The sequence below is a fragment of the Haliotis rufescens genome, unplaced genomic scaffold, assembly GCF_023055435.1.
Source record: "Haliotis rufescens isolate VD_foot unplaced genomic scaffold, xgHalRufe1.0.p SCAF_9, whole genome shotgun sequence".
In the NCBI taxonomy this organism is placed as follows: Eukaryota; Metazoa; Mollusca; class Gastropoda; order Lepetellida; family Haliotidae; genus Haliotis; species Haliotis rufescens.
Window position 1 is genome coordinate 13,373,982 of NW_025964383.1, and position 26,555 is coordinate 13,400,536.

The window sequence follows — 26,555 nt, forward strand, 5'->3', positions numbered from 1 at the left end:
ACTCTATCCACTACACCACGGAGGCAGTCTCCGGGCAGATGCTCTATCCACTACACTACGGAGGCAGTCTCCGGGCAGATGCTCTATCCACTACACCATAGAGGCAGTCCCCGGGTAGATGCTCTATCCACTACACCACGGAGGCAGTCTCTGGGTAGACGCTCTATCCACTACACAACGGAGGCAGTCTCCGGGCAGATGCTCTATCCACTACACCATAGAGGCAGTCCCCGGGTAGATGCTCTATCCACAACACCACGGAGGCAGTCTCTGGGTAGACGCTCTATCCACTACACCACTGAGGCAGTCTCCGGGCAGATGCTCTATCCACCACACCACGAAAGGCAGTCTCCAGGCAGACCCTCTATCCACTACACCACGGAGGCAGTCTCCGGGCAGACGCTCTATCCACTACACCACGGAGGCAGTCTCCGGGCAGATGCTCTATCCACTACACCACGGAGGCAGTCTCAGGGCAGATGCTCTATCCACTACACCATGGAGGCAGTCTCCGGGCAGACGCTCTATCCACTACACCACGGAGGCAGTCTCCGGGCAGACGCTCTATCCACTACACCACGGAGGCAGTCTCCGGGCAGATGCTCTATCCACTACACCATGGAGGCAGTCTCTGGGCAGACGCTCTATCCAAAACACCATGGAGGCAGTCTCCGGGCAGACGCTCTATCCACTACACCATAGAGGCGGCCTCTGGGCAGATGCTCTATTCACTACACCACAGAGACAGTCTTCGGTCAGACGCTGTATTCACTATTCACTACACAACAAAAGCAGTCGGTCTCTAGGTAGATGCTCTATCCACACCCACACCCATCTTTTACACCCCCAGCTACAGCAATATGCAGATCAGTAATCAGAGGTACATACACCATTGCCCTGGTTCAACCAGAAGGAGAGAAACCAGTTTGCGCCGGTCTGGGAGGCTACGGACAAGAAGAAGATGAGAAACACGCCGAAACAGACGAGATATCCTCCTCCGTCTTGGATGTACTGGCGATATATTTCCTTTGAAACAGTTCCCGTACTTCTCTCCTCAGCAACAATCAGTTTCCCCTCTGAGAAGTAAAAATTAACAAATCATTCACACCAAATTAGTAATGGTCCTGTCTGTCAAACTTTCGGGTCTACTTGCCTGGCTCTTAACATCATTTTCAGCATATATTCATGTTAACAAATGGTGAGTGAGTGAGTGAGTGAGTGAGTGAGTTTGGTTTAACGCCGCTTTTAACATTATTCCAGTTATATCACGGCGTGTCAGCTTAATGTGGGAGGAAAGCCCGAAATGATGCAGGTCTCAGACGTTTACCACTTCGGCGAAACCCACGAGCACGGGTATGGTGCTGACAAACCTAGAAACATAATCTGGGCGAACCGGGATTCGAACCCACAATCATAGGTTTCTGGCGTGCCCAAGGGACGCAACTCTGCACAGCGAATCGCGGCGCCTTAGACGACTCGGCCACCCGTGCCCCCTGTTAACAAATGGACTATCATCAGTTGAACTTACTAGATGGAACAAAATTTACTAGACTGCTGGCTTTAGGGACTGGTCATTTATCATAGGGTGGTAGTGGGCTGATCAGATTCAGGAATGGGGCAGGGGTCATTTAAAAAGAGGGAGTGGAAGAAGGGACAAAATTTATCACAACTATGGGGGTTGGGGTCATGAAAAATAAATAAATTGTAAATTTGAATATTATTTAGTATTTTTGGACTGAGAATGTATTATGGTGGGTGGGGTGGACTACACAAAAGTCAGCACAATTTGTCAAAACCAATCCAACTGGCCAGCCTGCGCCCACCTGTAATAAATGACCAAACCCTGAATTGCAGACTGATGTTCAGAGGTATAACATTCTGGGAACTTATAGGATGAATTAAACACACAAAAAGATTTTCTACAGTGCAACAGTGGTGAGACTTGTGCACTGCATGTGCGGGGATCCATATCTCATGCATCAAGCAAACCCTCAACAGGGAAGGGGTTAAATGTTACAATGAACAGTGTTTCTGTTACAGTAAGGTAGCCGGTTCAATGTGGGAGGAATGTCTGACAACACTCAGGATGAGTGAGTGAGTGAGTTGGGTTTAATGCCGATTTTAACATTATTCCAGTCATATCACGGCGTGTCAGCTTAATGTGGGAGGAAAGCCCGAGGTGATGCAGGTCTCAGACGTTTACCAGTTCGTTTAAACCCACGAGCATTGGTATGGTGCTGACAAACCTTGAAACATAATCGGGGCGAACCGGGATTCGAACCCACAATCACAGGTTTCTGGCATGCCCAACTCTGCATAGCGAATCGCGGTGCCTAAGACGACAGGGCCACCCATGCACCTGACAAGACTCAGGTTGTCGATGTTTATAACACTGTGGACAACAACAAAAACCTTATGGCGCTTACAGATCAAAGATAAACTCAGTAGTATTTTAGAAAAAAAAAAAGATGGGGTGCATATTGTATTTCTTACCTCCATCACCGTCTCCTGAGCTGCTTGACGACAATGTACTGAACTGTCTCTCCACCCTCATGCCCTGACCCCCAGAGAACATCTCGGGCTGGGGCTTCTCCACCATTGCACCTCGTGAGAACAACCTCTCTAAGGGAGGAGGGGCTGGGGCCATACCCGCCCCCCGAGAAAACATTCTCTCCAAGGGGGGTGCTTTGTTGCGTGAAATGGGGGATATATTTCCCATCCCTGCTCCTCTAGAAAACAGTCTCTCAAGTGGCGGTGGGGGTTTACCAATTGGAGTGCTCTCCCCTGGATTGGCATTGGCAGACTTGTCGTTATGGATGTCAGATGTTGACAGTGAAGATAGTCTTTCTGGAAAAGAGAATACATATTATGTACGCTGAACAAAAAGAGAAAGGGATCATGAATACTTTTATGGATATTTTTTGTAGTGAAGACTGAGTACGTAATATCATAACAATACTGCAAAAATAATTCCAATTTTTTTGTGTTCCAGTTAAATGCTCAATATCTTCACTGGAAAAATACAAGCAATTTTCTGAATAGTTTAAAGCATCAACATTATGCATACATGAATATGAGAAAGATTCTCTTTAAAATTCAATATTTCAATACATTCTAAATGATTCTATCATCAGTCCACACAGAACTCAGGTTAAATTACCTATTCAATGAAACACCCTATTTAATTAACTCTACAGCCAACCTGTGACTACAGATACTCCACCTCCCCCAACATGACACCCTGCACTGACCTGTGGCTACAGATACACCACCTCCCCCAACATGACACCCTGAACTGACCTGTGGCTACAGATACCCCACCTCCCCCAACATGACACCCTGCACTGACCTGTGGCTACAGATACTCAACCTTCCCCAACATGACACCCTGCACTCACCTGTGACTACAGATACTCCACCTCCCCCAACATGACACCCTGCACTGACCTGTGGCTACAGATACTCAACCTCCCACAACATGACACCCTGCACTGACCTGTGGCTACAGATACTCCACCTCCCCCAACATGACACCCTGCACTGACCTGTGGCTACAGATACTCCACCTCCCCCCAACATGACACCCTGAACTGATCTGTGGCTACAGATACTCCACCTCCCCCAACATGACACCCTGCACTAACCTGTGCCTACAGATACTCCACCTCCCCCAACATGACACCCTGCACTGACCTGTGGCTACAGATACTCCACCTCCCCCCAACATGACACCCTGCACTGACCTGTGGCTACAGATACTCCACCTCCCCCAACATGACACCCTGAACTGACCTGTGCCTACAGATACTCCACCTCCCTCCAACATGACACCCTGCACTGACCTGTGGCTACAGATACCCCACCTCCCCCAACATGACACCCTGCACTGACCTGTGGCTACAGATACTCAACCTCCCACAACATGACACCCTGCACTGACCTGTGGCTACAGATACTCCACCTCCCCCAACATGACACCCTGCACTGACCTGTGGCTACAGATACTCCACCTCCCCCCAACATGACACCCTGAACTGATCTGTGGCTACAGATACTCCACCTCCCCCAACATGACACCCTGCACTAACCTGTGCCTACAGATACTCCACCTCCCCCAACATGACACCCTGCACTGACTTGTGGCTACAGATACTCCACCTCCCCCCAACATGACACCCTGCACTGACCTGTGGCTACAGATACTCCACCTCCCCCAACATGACACCCTGAACTGACCTGTGCCTACAGATACTCCACCTCCCTCCAACATGACACCCTGCACTGACCTGTGGCTACAGATACCCCACCTCCCCCAACATGACACCCTGCACTGACCTGTGGCTACAGATACTCCACCTCCCACAACATGACACCCTGCACTGACCTGTGGCTACAGATACTCAACCTCCCCAACATGACACCCTGCACTGACCTGTGGCTACAGATACCCCACCTCCCCAACATGACACCCTGCACTGACCTGTGGCTACAGATACTCCACCTCCCCCAACATGACACCCTGCACTGACCTGTGGCTACAGATACTCAACCTTCCCCAACATGACACCCTGCACTCACCTGTGACTACAGATACTCCACCTCCCCCAACATGACACCCTGCACTGACCTGTGGCTACAGATACTCCACCTCCCCCAACATGACACCCTGCACTGACCTGTGGCTACAGATAACCCACCTCCCCCAACATGACACCCTGCACTGACCTGTGGCTACAGATACTCCACCTCCCACAACATGACACCCTGCACTGACCTGTGACTACAGATACTCCACCTCCCACAACATGACACCCTGCACTGACCTGTGACTACAGATACTCCACCTCCCCCAACATGACTACCTGCACTGACCTGTGGCTACAGATACTCCACCTCCCCCAACATGACACCCTGCACTGACCTGTGGCTACAGATACTCCACCTCCCACAACATGACACCCTGCACTGACCTGTGGCTACAGATACTCCACCTCCCCCAACATGACACCCTGCACTGACCTGTGGCTACAGATACCCCACCTCCCCCAACATGACACCCTGCACTGACCTGTGGCTACAGATACTCCACCTCCCACAACATGACACCCTGCACTGACCTGTGACTACAGATACTCCACCTCCCCCAACATGACACCCTGCACTCACCTGTGGCTACAGATACTCCACCTCCCCCAACATGACACCCTGCACTGACCTGTGGCTACAGATACCCCACCTCCCCCAACTGACACCCTGAACTTACCTGTGGCTACAGATACCCCACCTCCCCCAACATGACACCCTGCACTCACCTGTGGCTACAGATACCCCACCTCCCCCAACATGACACCCTGCACTGACCTGTGGCTACAGATACTCCACCTCCCCCAACATGACACCCTGCACTAACCTGTGGCTACAGATACTCCACCTTCCCCAACATGACACCCTGCACTGACCTGTGGCTACAGATACCCCACCTACCCCAACATGACACCCTGCACTGATCTGTGGCTACAGATACTCCACCTCCCCCAACATGACACCCTGCACTGATCTGTGGCTACAGATACTCAACCTCCCCCCAACATGACACCCTCCACTGACCTGTGGCTACAGATACTCCACCTCCCCCAACATGACACCCTCCACTGACCTGTGGCTACAGATACTCCATCTCCCCAACATGACACCCTGCACTGACCTGTGGGTACAGATACTCCACCTCCCCCAACATGACACCCTGTACTAACCTGTGGCTACAGATACTCCACCTCCCCAACATGACACCCTGCACTGACCTGTGGGTACAGATACTCCACCTCCCCCAACATGACACCCTGAACTGATCTGTGGGTACAGATACTCCACCTCCCCCAACATGACACCTTGCACTAACCTGTGGCTACAGTTACTCCACCTCCCCCAACATGACACCCTGCACTAACCTGTGGCTACAGATACTCCACCTCCCCCCAACATGACACCCTGCACTGACCTGTGGCTACAGATACTCCACCTCCCCCAACATGACACCCTGCACTGACCTGTGGGTACAGTATCAGCTTCTTCGTATTCCTCCATCTGCTCGGTGTAGAACATCTTGATCAGCCCGCTGTACTCCCTGTCCTGCTGCATCAGCTCGTCATGGGTGCCCTTCTCTTCTATCTGGCCCTCCTTCAGGAACATCACCTCGTCACAGTGAACCAGGTACTACAAGTAGTCAGAACAGTGAACCAGAGTACAGTCAGAACAGTGAACCAGGTACTACAAGTAAAGTCAGAACAGTGAACCAGGTACTACAAGTAAAGTCAGAACAGTGAACGAGGTACTACAAGTAAAGTCAGAACAGTGAACCAGGTGCTACAAGTAAAGTCAGAACAGTGAACCAGGTACTACAAGTAGTCAGAACAGTGAACCAGGTACTACAAGTAAAGTCAGAACAGTGAACCGGGTACTACAAGTAGTCAGAACAGTGAACCAGGTACTACAAGTAGTCAGAACACTGAACCAGGTACTACAAGTAAAGTCAGAACAGTGAACCAGAGTACAGTCAGAACAGTGAACCAGGTACTACAAGTAGTCAGAACAGTGAACCGGGTACTACAAGTAAAGTCAGAACAGTGAACCAGGTACTACAAGTAGTCAGAACAGTGAACCAGGTACTACAAGTAAAGTCAGAACAGTGAACCAGAGTACAGTCAGAACAGTGAACCAGGTACTACAAGTAGTCAGAACAGTGAACCAGGTACTACAAGTAGTCAGAACACTGAACCAGAGTACAGTCAGAACACTGAACCAGGTACTACAAGTAGTCAGAACACTGAACCAGGTACTACAAGTAGTCAGAACAGTGAACCAGGTACTACAAGTAGTCAGAACAGTGAACCAGGTACTACAAGTAAAGTCAGAACACTGAACCAGAGTACAGTCAGAACAGTGAACCAGGTACTACAAGTAGTCAGAACAGTGAACCAGAGTACAGTCAGAACAGTGAACCGGGTACTACAAGTAGTCAGAACAGTGAACCAGGTACTACAAGTAAAGTCAGAACACTGAACCAGAGTACAGTCAGAACACTGAACCAGAGTACAGTCAGAACAGTGAACCAGGTACTACAAGTAGTCAGAACAGTGAACCGGGTACTACAAGTAGTCAGAACAGTGAACCAGGTACTACAAGTAGTCAGAACAGTGAACCAGGTACTACAAGTAGTCAGAACAGTGAACCAGGTACTACAAGTACAGTCAAAACACTGAACCAGAGTACAGTCAGAACAGTGAACCAGGTACTACAAGTAGTCAGAACAGTGAACCAGAGTACAGTCAGAACACTGAACCAGAGTACAGTCAGAACAGTGAACCAGGTACTACAAGTAGTCAGAACAGTGAACCAGGTACTACAAGTAGTCAGAACAGTGAACCAGGTACTACAAGTAGTCAGAACAGTGAACCAGGTACTACAAGTAGTCAGAACACTGAACCAGAGTACAGTCAGAACACTGAACCAGAGTACAGTCAGAACACTGAACCAGGTACTACAAGTACAGTCAGAACACTGAACCAGAGTACAGTCAGAACAGTGAACCAGGTACTACAAGTAGTCAGAACAGTGAACCAGGTACTACAAGTAGTCAGAACAGTGAACCAGGTACTACAAGTAGTCAGAACAGTGAACCAGGTACTACAAGTAGTCAGAACAGTGAACCAGGTACTACAAGTACAGTCAGAACACTGAACCAGAGTACAGTCAGAACAGTGAACCAGGTACTACAAGTAGTCAGAACAGTGAACCAGGTACTACAAGTAGTCAGAACACTGAACCAGAGTACAGTCAGAACAGTGAACCAGGTACTACAAGTAGTCAGAACAGTGAACCAGGTACTACAAGTACAGTCAGAACACTGAACCAGAGTACAGTCAGAACAGTGAACCAGGTACTACAAGTAGTCAGAACAGTGAACCGGGTACTACAAGTAGTCAGAACAGTGAACCAGGTACTACAAGTAGTCAGAACACTGAACCAGAGTACAGTCAGAACAGTGAACCAGGTACTACAAGTAGTCAGAACAGTGAACCAGGTACTACAAGTAGTCAGAACACTGAACCAGAGTACAGTCAGAACACTGAACCAGAGTACAGTCAGAACAGTGAACCAGGTACTACAAGTAGTCAGAACAGTGAACCAGGTACTACAAGTAGTCAGAACAGTGAACCAGGTACTACAAGTAGTCAGAACAGTGAACCAGGTACTACAAGTACAGTCAGAACACTGAACCAGAGTACAGTCAGAACACTGAACCAGAGTACAGTCAGAACACTGAACCAGGTACTACAAGTACAGTCAGAACACTGAACCAGAGTACAGTCAGAACACTGAACCAGAGTACAGTCAGAACACTGAACCAGGTATTGAGTTACATCTTGAGTTAATATTCATGCTTTAATGACCAGGTGGGCCAGTTGTCAAAACACTAAAATAATACCTGGTCATTACTAACTACATCTGTGTGACCATACTCCTGGTTGTATAAGAGAAGTATCAGATCAATACTGGATCTGATGGGTAATAACAGAACCACCTAGATCTGATGAGTAATAACAGACCCTACTGGATCTGATGGGTAATAACAGAACCACCTAGATCTGATGGGTAATAACAGAACCACCTAGATCTGATGGGTAATAACAGACCCACCTGGATCTGATGGGTAATAACAGAACCACCTAGATATGATGAGTAATAACAGACCCTACTGGATCTGATGGGTAATAACAGACCCACCTGGATCTGATAGGTAATAACAGAACCACCTAGATCTGATGGGCAATAACAGAACCACCTAGATCTGATGAGTAATAACAGACCCACCTGGATCTGAAGGGTAATAACAGACCCACCTGGATCTGATGGGTAATAACAGACCCACCTAGATCTGATGGGTAATAACAGAACCACCTAGATCTGATGGGTAATAACAGAACCACCTAGATCCGATGAGTAATAACAGACCCACCTAGATCTGATGGGTAATAACAGACCATCTGCATCTGATGAGTAATAACAGACCCACCTGGATCTGATGAGTAATAACAGACCATCTGCATCTGATGGGTAATAACAGACCCACCTTGATCTGATGAGTAATAACAGACCCTACTGGATCTGATGGGTAATAACAGAACCACCTAGATCTGATGGGTAATAACAGACCATCTGCATCTGATGGGTAATAACAGACCCACCTGGACCTGATGGGCAATAACAGACCAACCTAGATCTGATGGGCAATAACAGACCCACCTGCATCTGATGGGTAATAACAGACCCCCCCCCCCCCCCCCCCCTAGATTTGATGGGCAATAACAGACCACCTGGATCTGATGGGCATTAACAGACCCACCTAGATCTGATGGGTAATAACAGACCCCCCCTAGATTTGATGGGCAATAACAGACCAACTGGATCTGATGGGCAATAACAGACCCACCTAGATCTGATGGGTAATAACAGACCCACCTGGATCAGATGGGCAATAATAGACCCACCTGAGTCTTGTGTGTCATAAGAGACTCACCTGGAGCTGATGCGTGATAAACAGCACGGTCTTCCCCTTCAGCATCTTCAGGAGAACTTCATTGGCAATGTGTTGTCCAACGTGGACGTCGACAGCAGACAGAGGGTCGTCAAGCAGGTAGATCTCACTGTCGCTGTACACTGCCCGAGCCATGCTGATCCGCTGCTTCTGTCCCCCACTCAGGTTGAGACCCCGTTCTCCAATCTGGACCAGAAGAGTGAGTGAATCATTCAAGGTGAGTATATATATATATATACCGTATTCGCCCCGGGCGCTCTCAAAATAAGAAATAGGGGGCTCTTATTAGAATGTTATTTTGGTGGGAAAAACAGAGTTGAAAGATAAATTTTGTGGTTTACGCCGACAGCCTGAAACGTTTATGTACGACAGATATATTTTTCCAGAATTAAATGCCCATAATTAGGGTGCATAGAACACACAAGTGCATATTATACGCGAATAAATAAGTCTTGTGTACATTGATCACTCGGAAGGGGTTCTGATTGGGATTGTTCAATAGCCGATATCCAAGCAAATGTCGCTGTGGGCGCTTATTAGAGCGGGGCGCTTATTGCGTCAAATACGGTATATATATACAGGTTTTTTTCTTGTCCACAGGCCCATGGGTGAGTGAGTGAGAGGGTGAGAAAATGGGAAATGAGACAAGGTAAGTATATATACCAAGGTTCATTGTTGGTCACAAACCCATGTTTGAGTGAGTGAGTGAGTGAGTGAGTGAGTGAGTGAGTGAGTGAGTGAGTGAGCGAGTGAGTGGGAAATAAGGCAAGGCAAGTATATATACATGTTTATTGTGTATACATGTAGGCCACAGGCCCGTGAGGGAGAGAGGAAGGGAGGGAGGGAGGGGGAGCAATATCACTGCAGCCTGTTAATAATCAAGTAGGAAAGAGACAATCCTGTATTTGATAGCATCAGCAACAAGCCAAAACCTTCAAGAATTGCCCAACAATCAGTCACCCCTGGCAACCTGACCCTGGCAACCTGACGCCAGCAACAAGCCAGGAGCACTGTGGACCTGGGACCTCTGAGGGGATGTTTTGGTTTGTTTGTTTGTTTGTTTGTTTGTTTGTTTAAACTCAGCACTCAGCAATATTCCAGCTCTATGACAGCGGTCTGTAAATAATCGAGTGTGGACAGACAATCCAGTGATTGATATCATGAACATTGATCTTCTATTTTTGTTTTATTGTAGGATTTGTATTTTGTATGTCTGCATGATATGTTAAATGTTTGGGTCATGTTTTATGTTTGATGAAAAAAAATCCAAAATCAAATTTTTCTGCAATTCTGCAGTAAGTTACATTTTCTGAAAATCATTCTGCGAACGCGAAATTGCAGAATTCGTCCGAGACCGTAACTTGCTTGGGACCTGTTCTGGCCCAGACCCGAATTGCTGAATGCAAGATTCATACCTCTGTTGTATCACCAGATACAAAAGTATGGAAGTCCGTATTCAAGGCACAGGCTCTGACAATCTCATTGTAGCTGAAACAAATAAGTCATTGCTTTTATGCACAATGCCGCTTAGGTTTCTAACCAGGGAATAAATTGATCAAAAACAAGTTATTTTGGAAATTGATTAAAAAGATATTTCATATGTAAGTGATCGAAAGAACTAAATGTAATCATAAAAATATTAATTTATAAATATCATAATAATGTAAAAATTCTGTTTACCGTTTCTCATTGTATGGAAGCCCAAAGAGGATATTCTCCCGGACGGTGGTGTTGGTGATCCAGGCTTGCTGGGGGACGTAAGCTATGCTGCCATTGACAGCGATCTTCCCACTCAGCAGATCCATCTGCACAACACAATACAGAAATACCATCACAGCCCTTTTTGGAGGCCAAATGCAACTTAAATCTATAATTGGTGACCTAAATTTATCTACTGCTCACCACTTGGCTACCTAAAAGTTACAAAACTGGCGACAATATCTGTTTAAGATATCTGTTGGCGCGAAAAATTTAGGTTTAGCTCCTAAAATATTGATATTAGAAGCCTAACTAAAAAGCGAAAATACAGGGCTGCCTCTTTGCTTAGAGGGGCAAACTATGATTTGACCCTGAACTTGGAAAATACTCAAAACTGATTGGTTAATCAGAGGTTTCTAATCACAATAACCACCTCTGATTGGCAGCTGAATTGATGACCACATCACCATGAAAGTTAATTTTAAGAAAAATACTTGTCTCTCAATCTTTGTCAGAAGCCATTATTAAGTTAAGGTTAACTTACTCTTCCGAGGATGGCGTTGATGAGAGACGTCTTCCCCGCCCCCACACTGCCACACACCCCCAGCAGTTTGCCCTGGAAAAACACACAGCAATCATTGGAGGGAACAACAGCTACACACATACATCACACACTCGAAGGCTTTGAAAAGAAAACACTAAAACAAGGTGAGGTGAGGTGAAATTGGGTTTAACGTCGCGTCCAAGATTATTGCACTTACATAGCGACGTGCATGCACGTGTATGTGTGTGTGGCTGCTTGTACTAGTCCGGACTGATGCCGATTTATAGTGCTAGCTCACTGAGATACCATGCTGCAGTTTAACATGAATACCCCACTCAGACACAGTATACTGACTCTGAGCCGACCAGTCCTTGTTTTCGCCCCTTAATGCCGAGCGCCAGACAGGGTAACAACAAGTACAATCTTTTAACGTCTTTTTGTATGACGCGGCCCGGGATCGAACCCTGGACCTTCCGCTCTCTGGGCAGACGCTCTACCACAAGACCACGGAGGCGGTCACTAAAACAAAGGCTTATAATGGGCGAGTGAGGGAGTTGGGTTTTAGGCCACTTTCAGCAATATTCATGTAATATGACATTGACGGACATCAGAAATGAGCTACTGTAGATCTTGAAAATAACGCGAGCGTGAATTAAATGCGAAAAAATGTGAACGGTCTTTGCTCGCATTAATTAACTTCGCATTTATGTCTCCAAATGAAAATCAACAATAAGAAGGTCTCACTGCACACTTTGGACAGCGGAAATACAAACTTGAATATAAACACAAACACGATTTATTGAGCAGCAGTTGTAACAAGTATATAACAATGTCATTCAAAAAATAGGAAACACAAAATAGACTTCCGACCCGTGAAGATTCCAGGGTAGAATAGGTCTTCAGCTACCCATCCTTGCCGTAAAAGGTGACTATGCATGTCGTAAAAGGCGACTAACGGGATCGGGTGGTCAGGCTCGCTGACTTGATTGATGCATGCCATCGATCCCAATTGCGTGGATCGATGCTCATGACATTAATTACTGGATTGTCTGGTCCAGACTCCATTATTTACAGACCGCCTTCATATAGCTGGAATATTGCTGAGTGTGGCGTTAAACAACGAACTAACACCAACCAACAATGGGCTTCCGGTGAGTTATCACTGCTGGGGTCAAGAGTTCTACCCATTCGTGCAAAGCTTGTTGACACTTTCTCCGCATACCAATCAGTGAACTGTTGTTGGTTCAATTATTTTATTGCCTTTGAACTTCCTTAATGCCAGTCAGCAGAGTAAACATATAAACTGTGTGATGTTTCTAGGAAAACAGTGTTTATTATTTTTACGGAAGTGCTCTACTCAGCGCTAATAAGCGGTGCTACTTGCTGTTTGATTAGATTAAGGCAAGGATATGTATCATTCCACTGGTGATGCGGTGGGGGAGTTGCATTGATATTGAGTCACATTTTTGGCTTAGGTCAGCAGTCATATAAATTTGGAGACGCAATAATTTCCAGTACTTGAATAGAAAAGCCAAATATCCTCTATATCAAACTTTGTGCCGAGGAACCAAACATTTATTGTTATATTTTTTTAATGTAAAAGCAGCTGTATTTTGGTGTGCATATTCAACAAAAAAATACATGTATTGTTTTGGACGCATCGTAGAGTTAATACTTTGTAGGACTGCTGTGCATATGTCTCAGCAAGGGCAGATAACTCACCTTCTCAAGTACAAATGTAATGTCTGTAAGGCTGGGTTCTGGGACAGCATCCAACATGGTGGTCTCGTCCGCCTCTCGCAGCGCTGTTGTGTCATCTGGGAAGTGACCGCCATTCATCTCCGGTTTTGATACGCTGCCATTATCATGATCTTCAACAGAAAATAAACACATAATTACCATCAGAAAATATACACATAATTACCATCAGAAAATATACACTTTAGCCCTTCAGAAGTTCTTGTACATAAAACCATAAAGAAGTAATTCATAAGCACATTTGTTTGTTCTTTAACGACACACTCAGCAATATTACAGCTTTATGACGCGGTCTGTAAATAATCGAGACTGGACCACACAATCCAGTGACTCACACATCATGAGCATTGATACACGCAATTGGGATCGATGACATGCATCAACCAAGTCAGCGAGCCTGACCACCAGATCCCGCTAGTCGCCTCTTACAACAAGCATGGGTTGCTGAAGACCTCTTCTAACTCAGATCTTCACAGGGTGGTATAAGTATGTGAACATCATGTATTTGATTACATCTATGGTTAGTCCAGCATTTCAGAGTCCAAGTGACATCCTGACGAACTGTGGGAGCACCATGTCCATGACAAAAATACAACATATGATTCCTACCGTTCATTCAATTCTTTCTACACCTTCCAAGTGAAACAGCAATGGCACTATTCCCTAAACAGAACTGGAATGTCTGCTACTAAAATGTGTAATGAGAGGAGTTTGTTTGTGGTCAAACAACAAACAATGGTACCCGTTTTTAATTTTTCATTCCAGTATTAAAAAAAAACACTAAATAATTTTGTGGCATTTGATTGGGAAACCTAGCAAAATCTATTGCATTTACATTAAACCGAAAACAAATTAGGCTACGTCCACAAGCAGTCTGTTATTATTGCTGATTAATTATTCATAACATTTGTTTGTTTGTTTGTTGTTTAACGCAGCACTCAGCAATGTTCCAGGTGACAGTGGTCTGTAAATAATCAAGTCTGGACCACACAATCCAGTGATTGACATCAGGAGCATTCTCCCCCGGATCTTCACAGGTGTATTTATAACAATTGAATTCAAAATGATTCTGTATTGATGGAGTCACAAATGTAAAAACTGGTGTGCACGCTTTGCGTAAATCCGTTACGCTGATTTACACAGTGTGCAGTATGTTTTTACGTCAATACCTCCTGTAAATTAAAAATGTAGAAATCATTCTTCAATAATAAGGCTGAAAACGTTATGAAATAAAATCAAACTCACTATGTTTCTTCTCAGCAGATTCAATGATGCCCCAGCTAAACGTGGCATCTTGCATAGCTATTCTTTGATTGGAGGACGTCACACTGCACCTGGGCGGGGTGATCTCCTCCATACACAACACACTCTGCAGAACAACACCATCACATCGTCACACTGTGCAGGTATAGCAAGTCGAGTCTGGACCAGGCAAACCAGTGATTGAAAGCACCTCAAAGGTCAAAACCGGGGCACTTTGTCGCACTTCCAGCCACACCATAAAACCTGAACACTAGGCTACGTTCCCACAAAGTGATCTTAGCGCTAATATGATCATTACCCCCAAATTTAACTGTGACTTTGCACTAAGATCGTTACTCCCATACCTAAAGTTTGACTTAGCATAAGGTGATTGTTACTCCCATACCTAAAGTTTGACTTAGCACAAGGTGATTGTTACTCCCATACCTCAAATTTGACTTAGCACTAAAATGATTGTTACTCCCATACCTTAAGTTTGACTTAGCACTAAAATGATTGTTACTCCCATACCTCAAATTTGACTTAGCACTAAAATGATTGTTACTCCCATACCTTAAGTTTGACTTAGCACAAGGTGATTGTCACTCCCATACCTAAAGTTTGACTTAGCACAAGGTGATTGTCACTCCCATACCTTAAGTTTGACTTAGCACAAGGTGAGTGTCACTCCCATACCTAAAGTTTGACTTAGCACAAAGTGATTGTTACTCCCATACCTTAAATTTGACTTAGCATAAGGTTATTGTTACTCCCATACCTTAAGTTTGACTTAGCACAAGGTGATTGTTACTCCCATACCTCAAATTTGACTTAGCACTAAAATGATTGTTACTCCCATACCTTAAGTTTGACTTAGCACTAAAATGATTGTTACTCCCATACCTTAAGTTTGACTTAGCACTAAAATGATTGTTACTCCCATACCTTAAGTTTGACTTAGCACAAGGTGATTGTCACTCCCATACCTAAAGTTTGACTTAGCACAAGGTGATTGTCACTCCCATACCTTAAGTTTGACTTAGCACAAGGTGAGTGTCACTCCCATACCTAAAGTTTGACTTAGCACAAAGTGATTGTTACTCCCATACCTTAAATTTGACTTAGCATAAGGTTATTGTTACTCCCATACCTTAAGTTTGACTTAGCACAAGGTGATTGTTACTCCCATACCTCAAATTTGACTTAGCACTAAAATGATTGTTACTCCCATACCTTAAGTTTGACTTAGCACTAAAATGATTGTTACTCCCATACCTTAAGTTTGACTTAGCACTAAAATGATTGTTTCTCCCATACCTTAAGTTTGACTTAGCACAAGGTGATTGTCACTCCCATACCTAAAGTTTGACTTAGCACAAGGTGATTGTCACTCCCATGCCTTAAGTTTGACTTAGCATAAGGTGATTGTTACTCCCATACCTTAAGTTTGACTTAGCACAAGGTGATTGTCACTCCCATACCTAAAGTTTGACTTAGCACAAAGTGATTGTTACTCCCATACCTTAAATTTGACTTAGCATAAGGTGATTGTTACTCCCATACCTTAAGTTTGACTTAGCACAAGGTGATTGTTACTCCCATACCTCAAATTTGACTTAGCACTAAAATGATTGTTACTCCCATACCTTAAGTTTGACTTAGCACTAAAATGATTGTTACTCCCATACCTTAAGTTTGACTTAGCACTAAAATGATTGTTACTCCCATACCTTAAGTTTGACTTAGCACTAAAATGATTGTTACCACCATACCTTAAGTTTGACTTAGCACTAAAATGATTGTTACTCCCATACCTTAAGTTTGACTTAGCACAAGGTGATTGTCACTCCCATACCTAAAGTTTGACTTAGCATAAGGTGATTGTTACTCCCATACCTTAAGTTTGACTTAGCACAAGGTGATTGTTACTCCCATACCTTAAGTTTGACTTAGCATAAGGTGATTGTTACTCCCATACCTTAAGTTTGACTTAGCACAAGGTGATTGTCACTCCCATACCTAAAGTTTGACTTAGCACAAGGTGATTGTTACTCCCATACCTTAAGTTTGACTTAGCACTAAAATGATTGTTACTCCCATACCTTAAGTTTGACTTAGCGCTAAGACTGTGTTGGGTCTTGGGCCATGATTTAGTGGGCTATTGCAATAAGCATGGGAAACTGGATACCAATTCTTCGCCTGATCCCCCACAGAGTATGAGAGCAACATAACTAGGACAGTCTGTACCCAAACCTTTTGAGTCTACAAGCCAAACTTTATTGTTTTAAGTATTTTTTAAACACAAAAACATAATTAATATTATTACAAAATGAAATCCTGACTCGAGTTTAGGACCAGTGGTTTTTATAAAAGGCAGTCTTCTAGAACCCACCTTATACCTCGTCATGGAGACAAAGACTTCAGCCAGGGCCTTTATTGCATATGGCAGGACACCAAGTGAGAACCTCATCGAATTCAACAATGACACAAATGTGAAAGCCTGAAAAACATGAAACCAAAAATGTACCGTATTTGCTGTGATAAGCACCCTAGGTACTAATAAGCATGATAAGCACCCTAGGTACTAAAAAAATTGAAAACAGCAGACGCTTATTAAAACCATACACAATTTATACACATTTTATTTTTTTATTTTCACCAGCCTGCCGCCCATCCTAAAAAGCAGCTGGATAAGAAATAATTTAACAGAAAATATTTATTTTTATTATGTCTCCCACTAGTAATAAAGATCCTCAATAAAAAATGTTATATATAAATTCCATGTCTACATCACTACCACTAGTATCAGTGATTTAAGAAGCCAGCTGCAGTTTTAACTCCACTGCAGAAGGATTTCATAAATAAATAAATAAATAAATAAATAAATAAATAAATAAATGCATAAATAAATGCATAGATAGATAGATAGATAGATAGATAGATATATAGATAGATAGATAGATAGATAGATAGATAGATAGATAGATAGATAGATAGATAGATAGATAGATAGATAGATAGATAGATAGATAGATAGATAGATAGATAAATAAATAAATAAAAAAAATAATTTTATTCTTACTTGACCGACCGACTTTCATGGAAAATAATCCATGAAAGATAAGACTTAAAAAGAGTGGCCCAAAGCTTTTTTTGACTAGACTAGACTAGACTAGACTAGACTAGACTAGACTAGACTAGACTAGACTAGACTAGACTAGACTAGACTAGACGCATGACAATAAATACTTATTTCCGAAAGCACACATATGTACATGACGTAAGCAGTACTACCTTGGCAGCTGTGAGTTCGTTCCCTGAGGCCACGTAGGCTATGAAGGTGATGACGGATGAGAAGACCGGCACCATGCCAGCAATGGATGTGCTGAGAGACTGTACGTACGCCCCCTTCTCCAACACCCGGCGCTCTGTACTCCGGATGTCTGTACAACACACACAACCAGTCATAGACCCTGTACACACTGGGAACTCTCTCGTCCCTTGTTGAATGTAGGCAATGTGCAGTTTTGTTTGTTTGTTTGTTGTTTAACTACATACACAGCAATATTCCAGCTATATGACGGCGGTCTGTAAATAATCGAGTCTGGACCAGACAATCCAGTGATTGACATCATGAGCATCGATCCGCACAATTGGGATCGATGACATGCATCAATCACGTCAGCGAGCCTGACCACCCAAACCTGTTAGTCGCCTTTAACAAGCATACAAGCATAGTCGCCTTTTATGGCAAGCATGGGTTGCTGAAGACCTATTCTACCCCAGAATCTTCACGGGTCCAATGTGCAGTAATTTATAAACAAGAGGTTAATGGCAAGAGCAACAACGTGCACCATAGCGGAACAATGACACACAATAAGCAAGGTCACAAATGTTTCATCACCAGATTCTCATCTTACTTTGTACTTCTTATAGGGCTGGGACGGGTAACTCGGGTACTCGGACTAGGTGGGTCAGTGAGTGGGTAAGTGAGTTGGGTTTAACGCCGCTTTTAACAGTATTCCAGTTTTATCACGGCATGTCAGCTTAATGTGGGAGGAAAGCCCGAAGTTATGCAGGTCTCAGACGTTTAAGACTTCAGTGAAACCCACGAGCACGGGTATGGTGCTGACAAACCTAGAAACATAATCGGGGCGAACCAGGATTCGAACCCACAATCATAGGTTTCTGGCATGCCCAAGGGTCGAACTCTGCACAGTGAACCACAGCGCCTTAGACGATTGGGCCACCCGTGCCACCTCACTGCCCAAGAATTCCTTTAGGAGTTCAATCACATAAGGTACTGTGGAGGTATTTCGCCCCTGAATCCCAACACGGGGGGTAGGTATAGTGCTCTTCTGTTATAGAGGAATAAGTCCAGAGCAGTAATATTACACTAGGGTTGCGACCGGATACGAAGAATAACACACCTGATATTGTTTTGGCAAACGGTTTTTCCCACGCATACATCTTGATGAGTTTCACACAAGTCAGCAGTTCAGACATCATGCGAACCTGGATGTGGAGGAGAACACGGCGACAAGATTAGGACCATGATTACACAAATCAACCCGCGGACGATATTCTGACAGTGTAATTTACACATTTTTTTCTGCACATCCACATATACAACAAACAGATATTGTATTGTGAATCATCCCTGTATCACTCATGTACCAATTGGAGAACATCTAAGTAATATTCAAGTACCTTCTGTATACCATCTCTGTACCATCTGTGTACCATCTGTTTATCATCTAATTATTCATCTATACTACTCAACAGAAGTTAAGGTCCACCCATTTTTTTCATATTACTATGGGTAATCTGTCATGCCAGGTCTTTCATATTACTATGGGTAATCTGTCATGCCAGGTCATCATATTACTATGGGTAATCTGTCATGCCAGGTCTTTCATATTACTATGGGTAATCTGTCATGCCAGGTCTTCATATTACTATGGGTAATCTGTCATGCCAGGTCTTTCATATTACTATGGGTAATCTGTCATGCCAGGTCATCATATTACTTTGGGTAATCTGTCATGCCAGGTCTTCATATTACTATGGGTAATCTGTCATGCCAGGTCTTTCATATTACTATGGGTAATCTGTCATGCCAGGTCTTTCATATTACTATGGGTAATCTGTCATGCCAGACTTACATATTACTATGGGTAATCTGTCATGCCAGGTCTTTCATATTACTATGGGTAATCTGTCATGCCAGGTCATCATATTACTATGGGTAATCTGTCATGCCAGGTCTTTCAAATTACCATGGTAAAACTGTAATGCCAAGTCTTTCATATTAAAGAAAGTGTTATCCCAAATATAATATTTGTTACATTTGACTACTTTCTCAATGGCATCATGTGTTATATATATATATTAACTCTATGCATTTTATCAGCATTCACCCGATAAAGGAGCAAGAAGTAGCTCTGAAACATCATGACAAAGAAAAAACAGGAGTTGCAGCCCATAAAAAGTGTTACTTATTCATCACCAGTATAGTTGTGTGGACCCACTGATGGATTTGTGTCTCGGAGGACCAACAAACAGATACCCCAACCCTATAACCCGGGACATGTACGGCCAACAAACAGATACCCCAACCCTATAACCCGGGACATGTACAGCCAACAAACAGATACCCCAACCCTATAACCCGGGACATGTACGGCCAACAAACAGATACCCCAACCCTATAACCCGGGACATGTACAGCCAACAAACAGATCCCCCAACCCTATAACCCGGGACATGTACGGCCAACAAACAGATCCCCCAACCATATAACCCGGGACATGTACGGCCAACAAACAGATCCCCCAACCCTATAACCCAGAACATGTACGGCATACTCACACGCTTATCTGTCACTTTTATTCCTTCTCTCCTAAACTTAGTTGTGAGTCTTGATATCAGTGCCTGGAAACAAGAACCATGTCAAGACAACTGGAGAAAGACAGCAAATATAACACAAAGCAAGAAATGAACTACAAAGCAGATTTTCTGCTGAGCCAGGAGAACTTCTATTGACAAAATATCAAAACAGTTGGCAGGACAACGCTTGTACAGACAGTATAAAGAGACACTTGGGCATGATAAAATACCCTTTGTCTCATGACGTGCCAAGATGGGACATTTTGCTCTGAAAGTGAACATCCAAACTAGTTAACATCAGAGATCTGATTGGTTGGTTGGTTTGTTGTTTAACGCCGCACAAAGCAATATTCCAGCTTTATGACGGCGGTCTGTAAATAATCGAGTCTGGATCAGACAATACAGTGATTGATATCATGAGCATTGATCCACGCAATTGGGATCGATGACATGCATAGACCAAGTCGGCGAGCCTGACCACCCGATCCCGTTAGTCGCCTTTTAAGACAAGCATAGTCACCTTTTACGGCAAGCATGGGTTGCTGAAGACCTATCTGAGGTCATCCCATTACAGGTCACGTCATAACGACCTTTCCTGGACTTTGACCGACCATGAAAAGACTGATTGGAAGTCAGAATTTGCAAATTTGAAAGCAGCTTTCTCAAGTGAGTGAGCATGGTTTAACGCCGATTTTAGCAATATTCCAACAATATCACGGTGGGGGGCACCAGAAATTGGCTTCACATATTGTACCCATGCTGGGAATCTAACCCGGGTCTTCGGCGTGAATGAGCAAACGCTTTAACCACTAGGCTACCCGATCGCCCCAGCTTTCTCAAGCTTTAAGGCACTAGATGGCCTCTTCCATTCCAGACTATGCTTTGAAAAAAGTTATGACTAAACTAAAAATGAGAAAACTGAACAATGGATTCATATAATGCCTGTGTTAGGAGTTAAGGGCAGGCTTACGGTCCGTGAAGTCTGCTGCTACAAAGTCATGTATCTTTTTCAATATATGGTCCCCAAAATCTAAGAATTTCAGGGGACACTAGAAATGGGCTTCACACATTGTACCCATGTGGGGAATCGAATCCGGGTCTTCGGCGTGACGAGCAAACGCTTCAACCACTAGGCTACACACTGTCCCCCAATCCACTGAGTCGCCTCTTACAACAAGCATAGGTACGTTGGGAGAAACTCCATCCTTGACGTTCATGTGACCCCTGTTTACAGCACTGCTACTTACAGCAAAGGGATAAAAGCCCAGGAAAATTAAGGTTCCAATAAGACCATAAGGTCCCAGTAGAAAAACAGCATAAATAGATCCTCCCAGCAACACGAAGGGCGCACAAAAGACCAGAGGACCAATAGCAGTGGCTTCGAACAGACGCTGGCCATCATTACCAACTAAATTGACTAGCTGAAAAGAGAAGAAAACAAAAGAGATTTAGTGCAGCATGTTACCCGGGTACCCACTGTAGGGACATTCTCATGTCCGATTTGGAATTGTCTTTCCAGAGCCGTGGCAAATGCTATTTACATACATGTATAAAACAATCAGATCATGGATGTACCGAAGTCGACTGAAGTTATATCTTTACTCAAACGTTTAAAAGTTAGAAACAATGCAACCCAAGTCGACTGAAGTTATATCTTTACTCAAACGTTTAAAAGTCAGAAACAATGCATGTACAGCCAGGCAGAAATGCGAAAATATGCCTCTTTTATTGTTATTGTATTTAAACAATGTGTCACGTGACTAACCACGGGTCCGGGTAGTCCCGTGGGTACCCAGGTCCTACTCAGGAACCACCCGACCCGAGTTCCCTAGTTACCCTTGTACAGAGCCTACAAAAAGTAGTTCCTGCTAAGAGATCTCATTTGCAAACTTATCATGATACCTACTTGATCGGAGTGGTTCACAGCATTGATTACACAGCATTGATTACACAGCATTGATTACACTGTCCAAAACAGGAAAAAGTGACTATGTTTCCAACCTTCCACACAAGAATACATACCTCGCCAACAGTCTTGTTTTTCAAACTCTTCAATCGTAATATTTTCTTAAATAAAAAACTTGTAGCACCAGCTCTAACACGCACACCTGAAAAACAGAATGTACATTGAAAGGCTTTAATCTTGAGGGGGGGATGTCATGAAGGTTGAACAACACCGTCTGGGCCCGATGATACGCAATCACTAAGCAAGACCACACAATACTGAGTGAGTGAGCGGGTATGGTTTTACGCCACTTTTAGCAATAGTCCAGCAATATCACGACAGGGGACACCAGAAACGGGCTTCACACATTGTACCCATGTGAGGAATCAAACCCGGGGTTTAAGACCCGGGTCTTCGGCGTTTATGAGTGAACACTTAAACCAGACGGTTACCCTACCGCCACACTAACACGATACCCCTTAGTAGTTCACCACTAGACTGATCTGTAGGGCAATTTTCATCTAATAATAGTCGACGGTTTTGGACTTCTGCTCCAGAAACGACAACTACCCTCATCTGCAGTACAAGTCCAACTTGTTGTCTTAAAAAAAAATACAAATGAAAATAATAAAGATCCCAAATCATCAAAAGCACCATTTTACCACCAGAGGTTCCAGACTGTCACCATGGTAACAATGTGTCTCACCTGAACGGTAGCCAAGGCTACAGACTGCAACTATGTCACTATGGTAACAGTGTGTCTCACCTGACCGGTAGCCAAGGTTCAAGATGGCAGCTATGTCACCATGGTAACAGTGTGTCTCACCTGAATGGTAGCCAAGGATTCAGACTGCAGCAATGTCACTATGGTAACAGTGTGTCTCACCTGAATGGTAGCCAAGGATTCAGACTGCAGCAATGTCACTATGGTAACAGTGTGTCTCACCTGATCGGTAGCCGAGGTTCCAGACTGCAGCAATGTCACCATGGTAACAATGTGTCTCACCTGAACGGTAGCCGAGGTTCCAGACTGCAGCTATGTCACCATGGTAACAATGTGTCTCACCTGACCGGTAGCCGAGGTTCCAGACTGCAGCTATGTCACCATGGTAACAATGTGTCTCACCTGAACGGTAGCCGAGGTTCCAGACTGCAGCAATGTCACCATGGTAACAATGTGTCTCACCTGAACGGTAGCCGAGGTTCCAGACTGCAGCTATGTCACCATGGTAACAATGTGTCTCACCTGACCGGTAGCCGAGGTTCCAGACTGCAGTTATGTCACCATGGTAACAATGTGTCTCACCTGAATGGTAGCCAAGGATTCAGACTGCAGCAATGTCACTATGGTAACAGTGTGTCTCACCTGAATGGTAGCCGAGGTTCCAGACTGCAGCTATGTCACCATGGTAACAATGTGTCTCACCTGACCGGTAGCCGAGGTTCCAGACTGCAGTTATGTCACCATGGTAACAATGTGTCTCACCTGACCGGTAGCCGAGGTTCCAGACTGCAGCTATGTCACCATGGTAACAGTGTGTCTCACCTGACCGGTAGCCGAGGTTCCAGACTGCAGTTATGTCACCATGGTAACAGTGTGTCTCACCTGAACGGTAGCCGAGGTTCCAGACTGCAGCTATGTCACCATGGTAACAATGTGTCTCACCTGACCGGTAGCCGAGGTTCCAGACTGCAGCTATGTCACCATGGTAACAATGTGTCTCACCTGACCGGTAGCCGAGGTTCCAGACTGCAGCTATGTCACCATGGTAACAATGTGTCTCACCTGACCGGTAGCCGAGGTTCCAGACTGCAGCTATGTCACCATGGTAACAATGTGTCTCACCTGACCGGTAGCCGAGGTTCCAGACTGCAGCAATGTCACCATGGTAACAATGTGTCTCACCTGATCGGTAGCCGAGGTTCCAGACTGCAGCTATGTCTCCATGGTAACAATGTGTCTCACCTGACCAGTAGCCGAGGTTCCAGACTGCAGTTATGTCACTATGGTAACAATGTGTCTCACCTGACCGGTAGCCGAGGTTCCAGACTGCAGCTATGTCACCATGGTAACAATGTGTCTCACCTGACCGGTAGCCGAGGTTCCAGACTGCAGTTATGTCACCATGGTAACAATGTGTCTCACCTGACCGGTAGCCGAGGTTCCAGACTGCAGCTATGTCACCATGGTAACAGTGTGTCTCACCTGACCGGTAGCCGAGGTTCCAGACTGCAGCTATGTCACCATGGTAACAATGTGTCTCACCTGACCGGTAGCCGAGGTTCCAGACTGCAGCTATGTCACCATGGTAACAATGTGTCTCACCTGACCGGTAGCCGAGGTTCCAGACTACTGCTCCAGTCAGGGTCCTGCCGGCCTCACACAGAAATACCCCGGCCACGTACGCCAGACCCGTGCCGATGGTTATCTCCCCTTGAGACAAGTAGTTGAGGAAATTATGGATTAAAAAGATCTGTGAATGGAAGATTGAAAATATTTTAACATTCTTAAGGAACAACCCAAATCATACGACAAGCATATTCGCCTTTTACGGCAAGCATGGCTTGCTGAAGACCTATTCTACCCCGGATCTTCACAGGTCCAAAAGGTAAAAGGCTAGCTTTATGACTTGTATTCTTACACTGACCTATTTCCTTCTTTTCCCTCAAGCATTATTGTTAAGTCATACATGTACAAGAGCATTGCTGTATATAAAACAAAATACTGTAAATAAATGAGAAATTAGCAAAATGGTTGGAATTCTGTGATCACAAACATAAAATTTCAGCATGAAAACCAAGGGGTTTCAGAGAACAGAGAATGAGGTAAAAATAAGCATTATGCATATTCCACATACCACTTACTGCATATTGATTGTCATAATGATACAGCCAAAACTGAGTCAGAGTCAGAGTGATAATGACATTTCTAATATGGCTGTTATGCCACACATAAGTCAGGCTTTCTAAAATAAGAAAACAATACTTTGCATTCTGATATTATTAATGGTGAAATTTGTTTACAATCAATTTGGAAGGGTACTGGAGGTTCAAAGTGTATCACAATATTTTACAATGTACAAGGCTGTATAGCACTATGTATTGCAATATATTGTATAATTCTAAATCTTAAATTTGAAGCACCAGTGTATGAAGTTCATAAATGGAACAAAACAAGATGCTGGTACAACATAATGTTTACTCATTCGATATATATAAATGGTCCAGATGCAAGCTCTGGGCCCCGTTCCACAAAGCGATTTTAGCGCTAAGATGATCGTAACTCCCATACTTTAACATGGACTTACGACAGACTGAGAGCTAAGATCGCTTTGTGGAACGGGGCCCTGGGTATTTGGCAAGAGCGTAACATTAAACACATGATAAAATCACCATTTGAAATTACCCAATATACCGAGCATTTAAAAATGATTTTTGTGATACGTATAATGGAAAGAATGAACCTCAATTTACCGAGATACCAGTAATACCGCGCACCCTTATAATCAATCAGTAATTTTTCGTTCAAAATTCCTATAGTTGATCTGTTATGCTATGACATATTAAGCATATTCATACAGAAGAATTGTGGGTCTTCCACTTCTTTTGAGTAGTACATTTTTTAGATGTCAGCTTATTTTATTGTTAAAGATTTCAAAAACATGAGTACTGTCTTACCGGATTAGCAAGACAAAAGGCACAGAAAATAAGTATGATGAAGAACGTCACGATGATTCGAGTCTTGACGAAGCGGTACAGGACTCGAGCGAAGGAAGATTTTGCCACGCCCATTGTGCGCACTTCCTCTTTCCACAACCTTTCAAATCTGGAACATAGAGTGAGTGAGTGAGTGGGTGAGTGAGTGAGTGAGTGGCTGGGTGGGT

The 26,555-nt window shown here is 44.2% G+C and overlaps 1 protein-coding gene across 5 annotated transcripts in view; it reads right to left on the reverse strand.

Annotated features, from left to right (window-relative positions):
• LOC124116167 (ATP-binding cassette sub-family C member 5-like) overlaps positions 1-26,555 on the reverse strand; it is a 127,833-nt gene that overhangs the window by 32,892 nt on the left and 68,386 nt on the right. For all 5 annotated transcript variants that reach the window (XM_048391477.1, XM_048391475.1, XM_048391476.1 and 2 more), the window contains 17 exons: positions 26,350-26,497; positions 24,998-25,145; positions 22,749-22,834; positions 21,974-22,147; positions 20,709-20,771; positions 19,268-19,352; positions 18,132-18,280; positions 17,230-17,337; positions 14,841-14,964; positions 13,560-13,708; positions 11,838-11,909; positions 11,276-11,400; positions 11,011-11,083; positions 9,578-9,781; positions 6,048-6,213; positions 2,494-2,847; positions 889-1,076 (listed from right to left, as the gene is read on the reverse strand). In XM_048391477.1, coding sequence (XP_048247434.1) covers positions 889-1,076; positions 2,494-2,847; positions 6,048-6,213; positions 9,578-9,781; positions 11,011-11,083; positions 11,276-11,400; positions 11,838-11,909; positions 13,560-13,708; positions 14,841-14,964; positions 17,230-17,337; positions 18,132-18,280; positions 19,268-19,352; positions 20,709-20,771; positions 21,974-22,147; positions 22,749-22,834; positions 24,998-25,145; positions 26,350-26,497 — 2,416 coding nt within the window. The remainder of the gene's footprint in view (positions 1-888; positions 1,077-2,493; positions 2,848-6,047; positions 6,214-9,577; positions 9,782-11,010; positions 11,084-11,275; positions 11,401-11,837; positions 11,910-13,559; positions 13,709-14,840; positions 14,965-17,229; positions 17,338-18,131; positions 18,281-19,267; positions 19,353-20,708; positions 20,772-21,973; positions 22,148-22,748; positions 22,835-24,997; positions 25,146-26,349; positions 26,498-26,555) is intronic.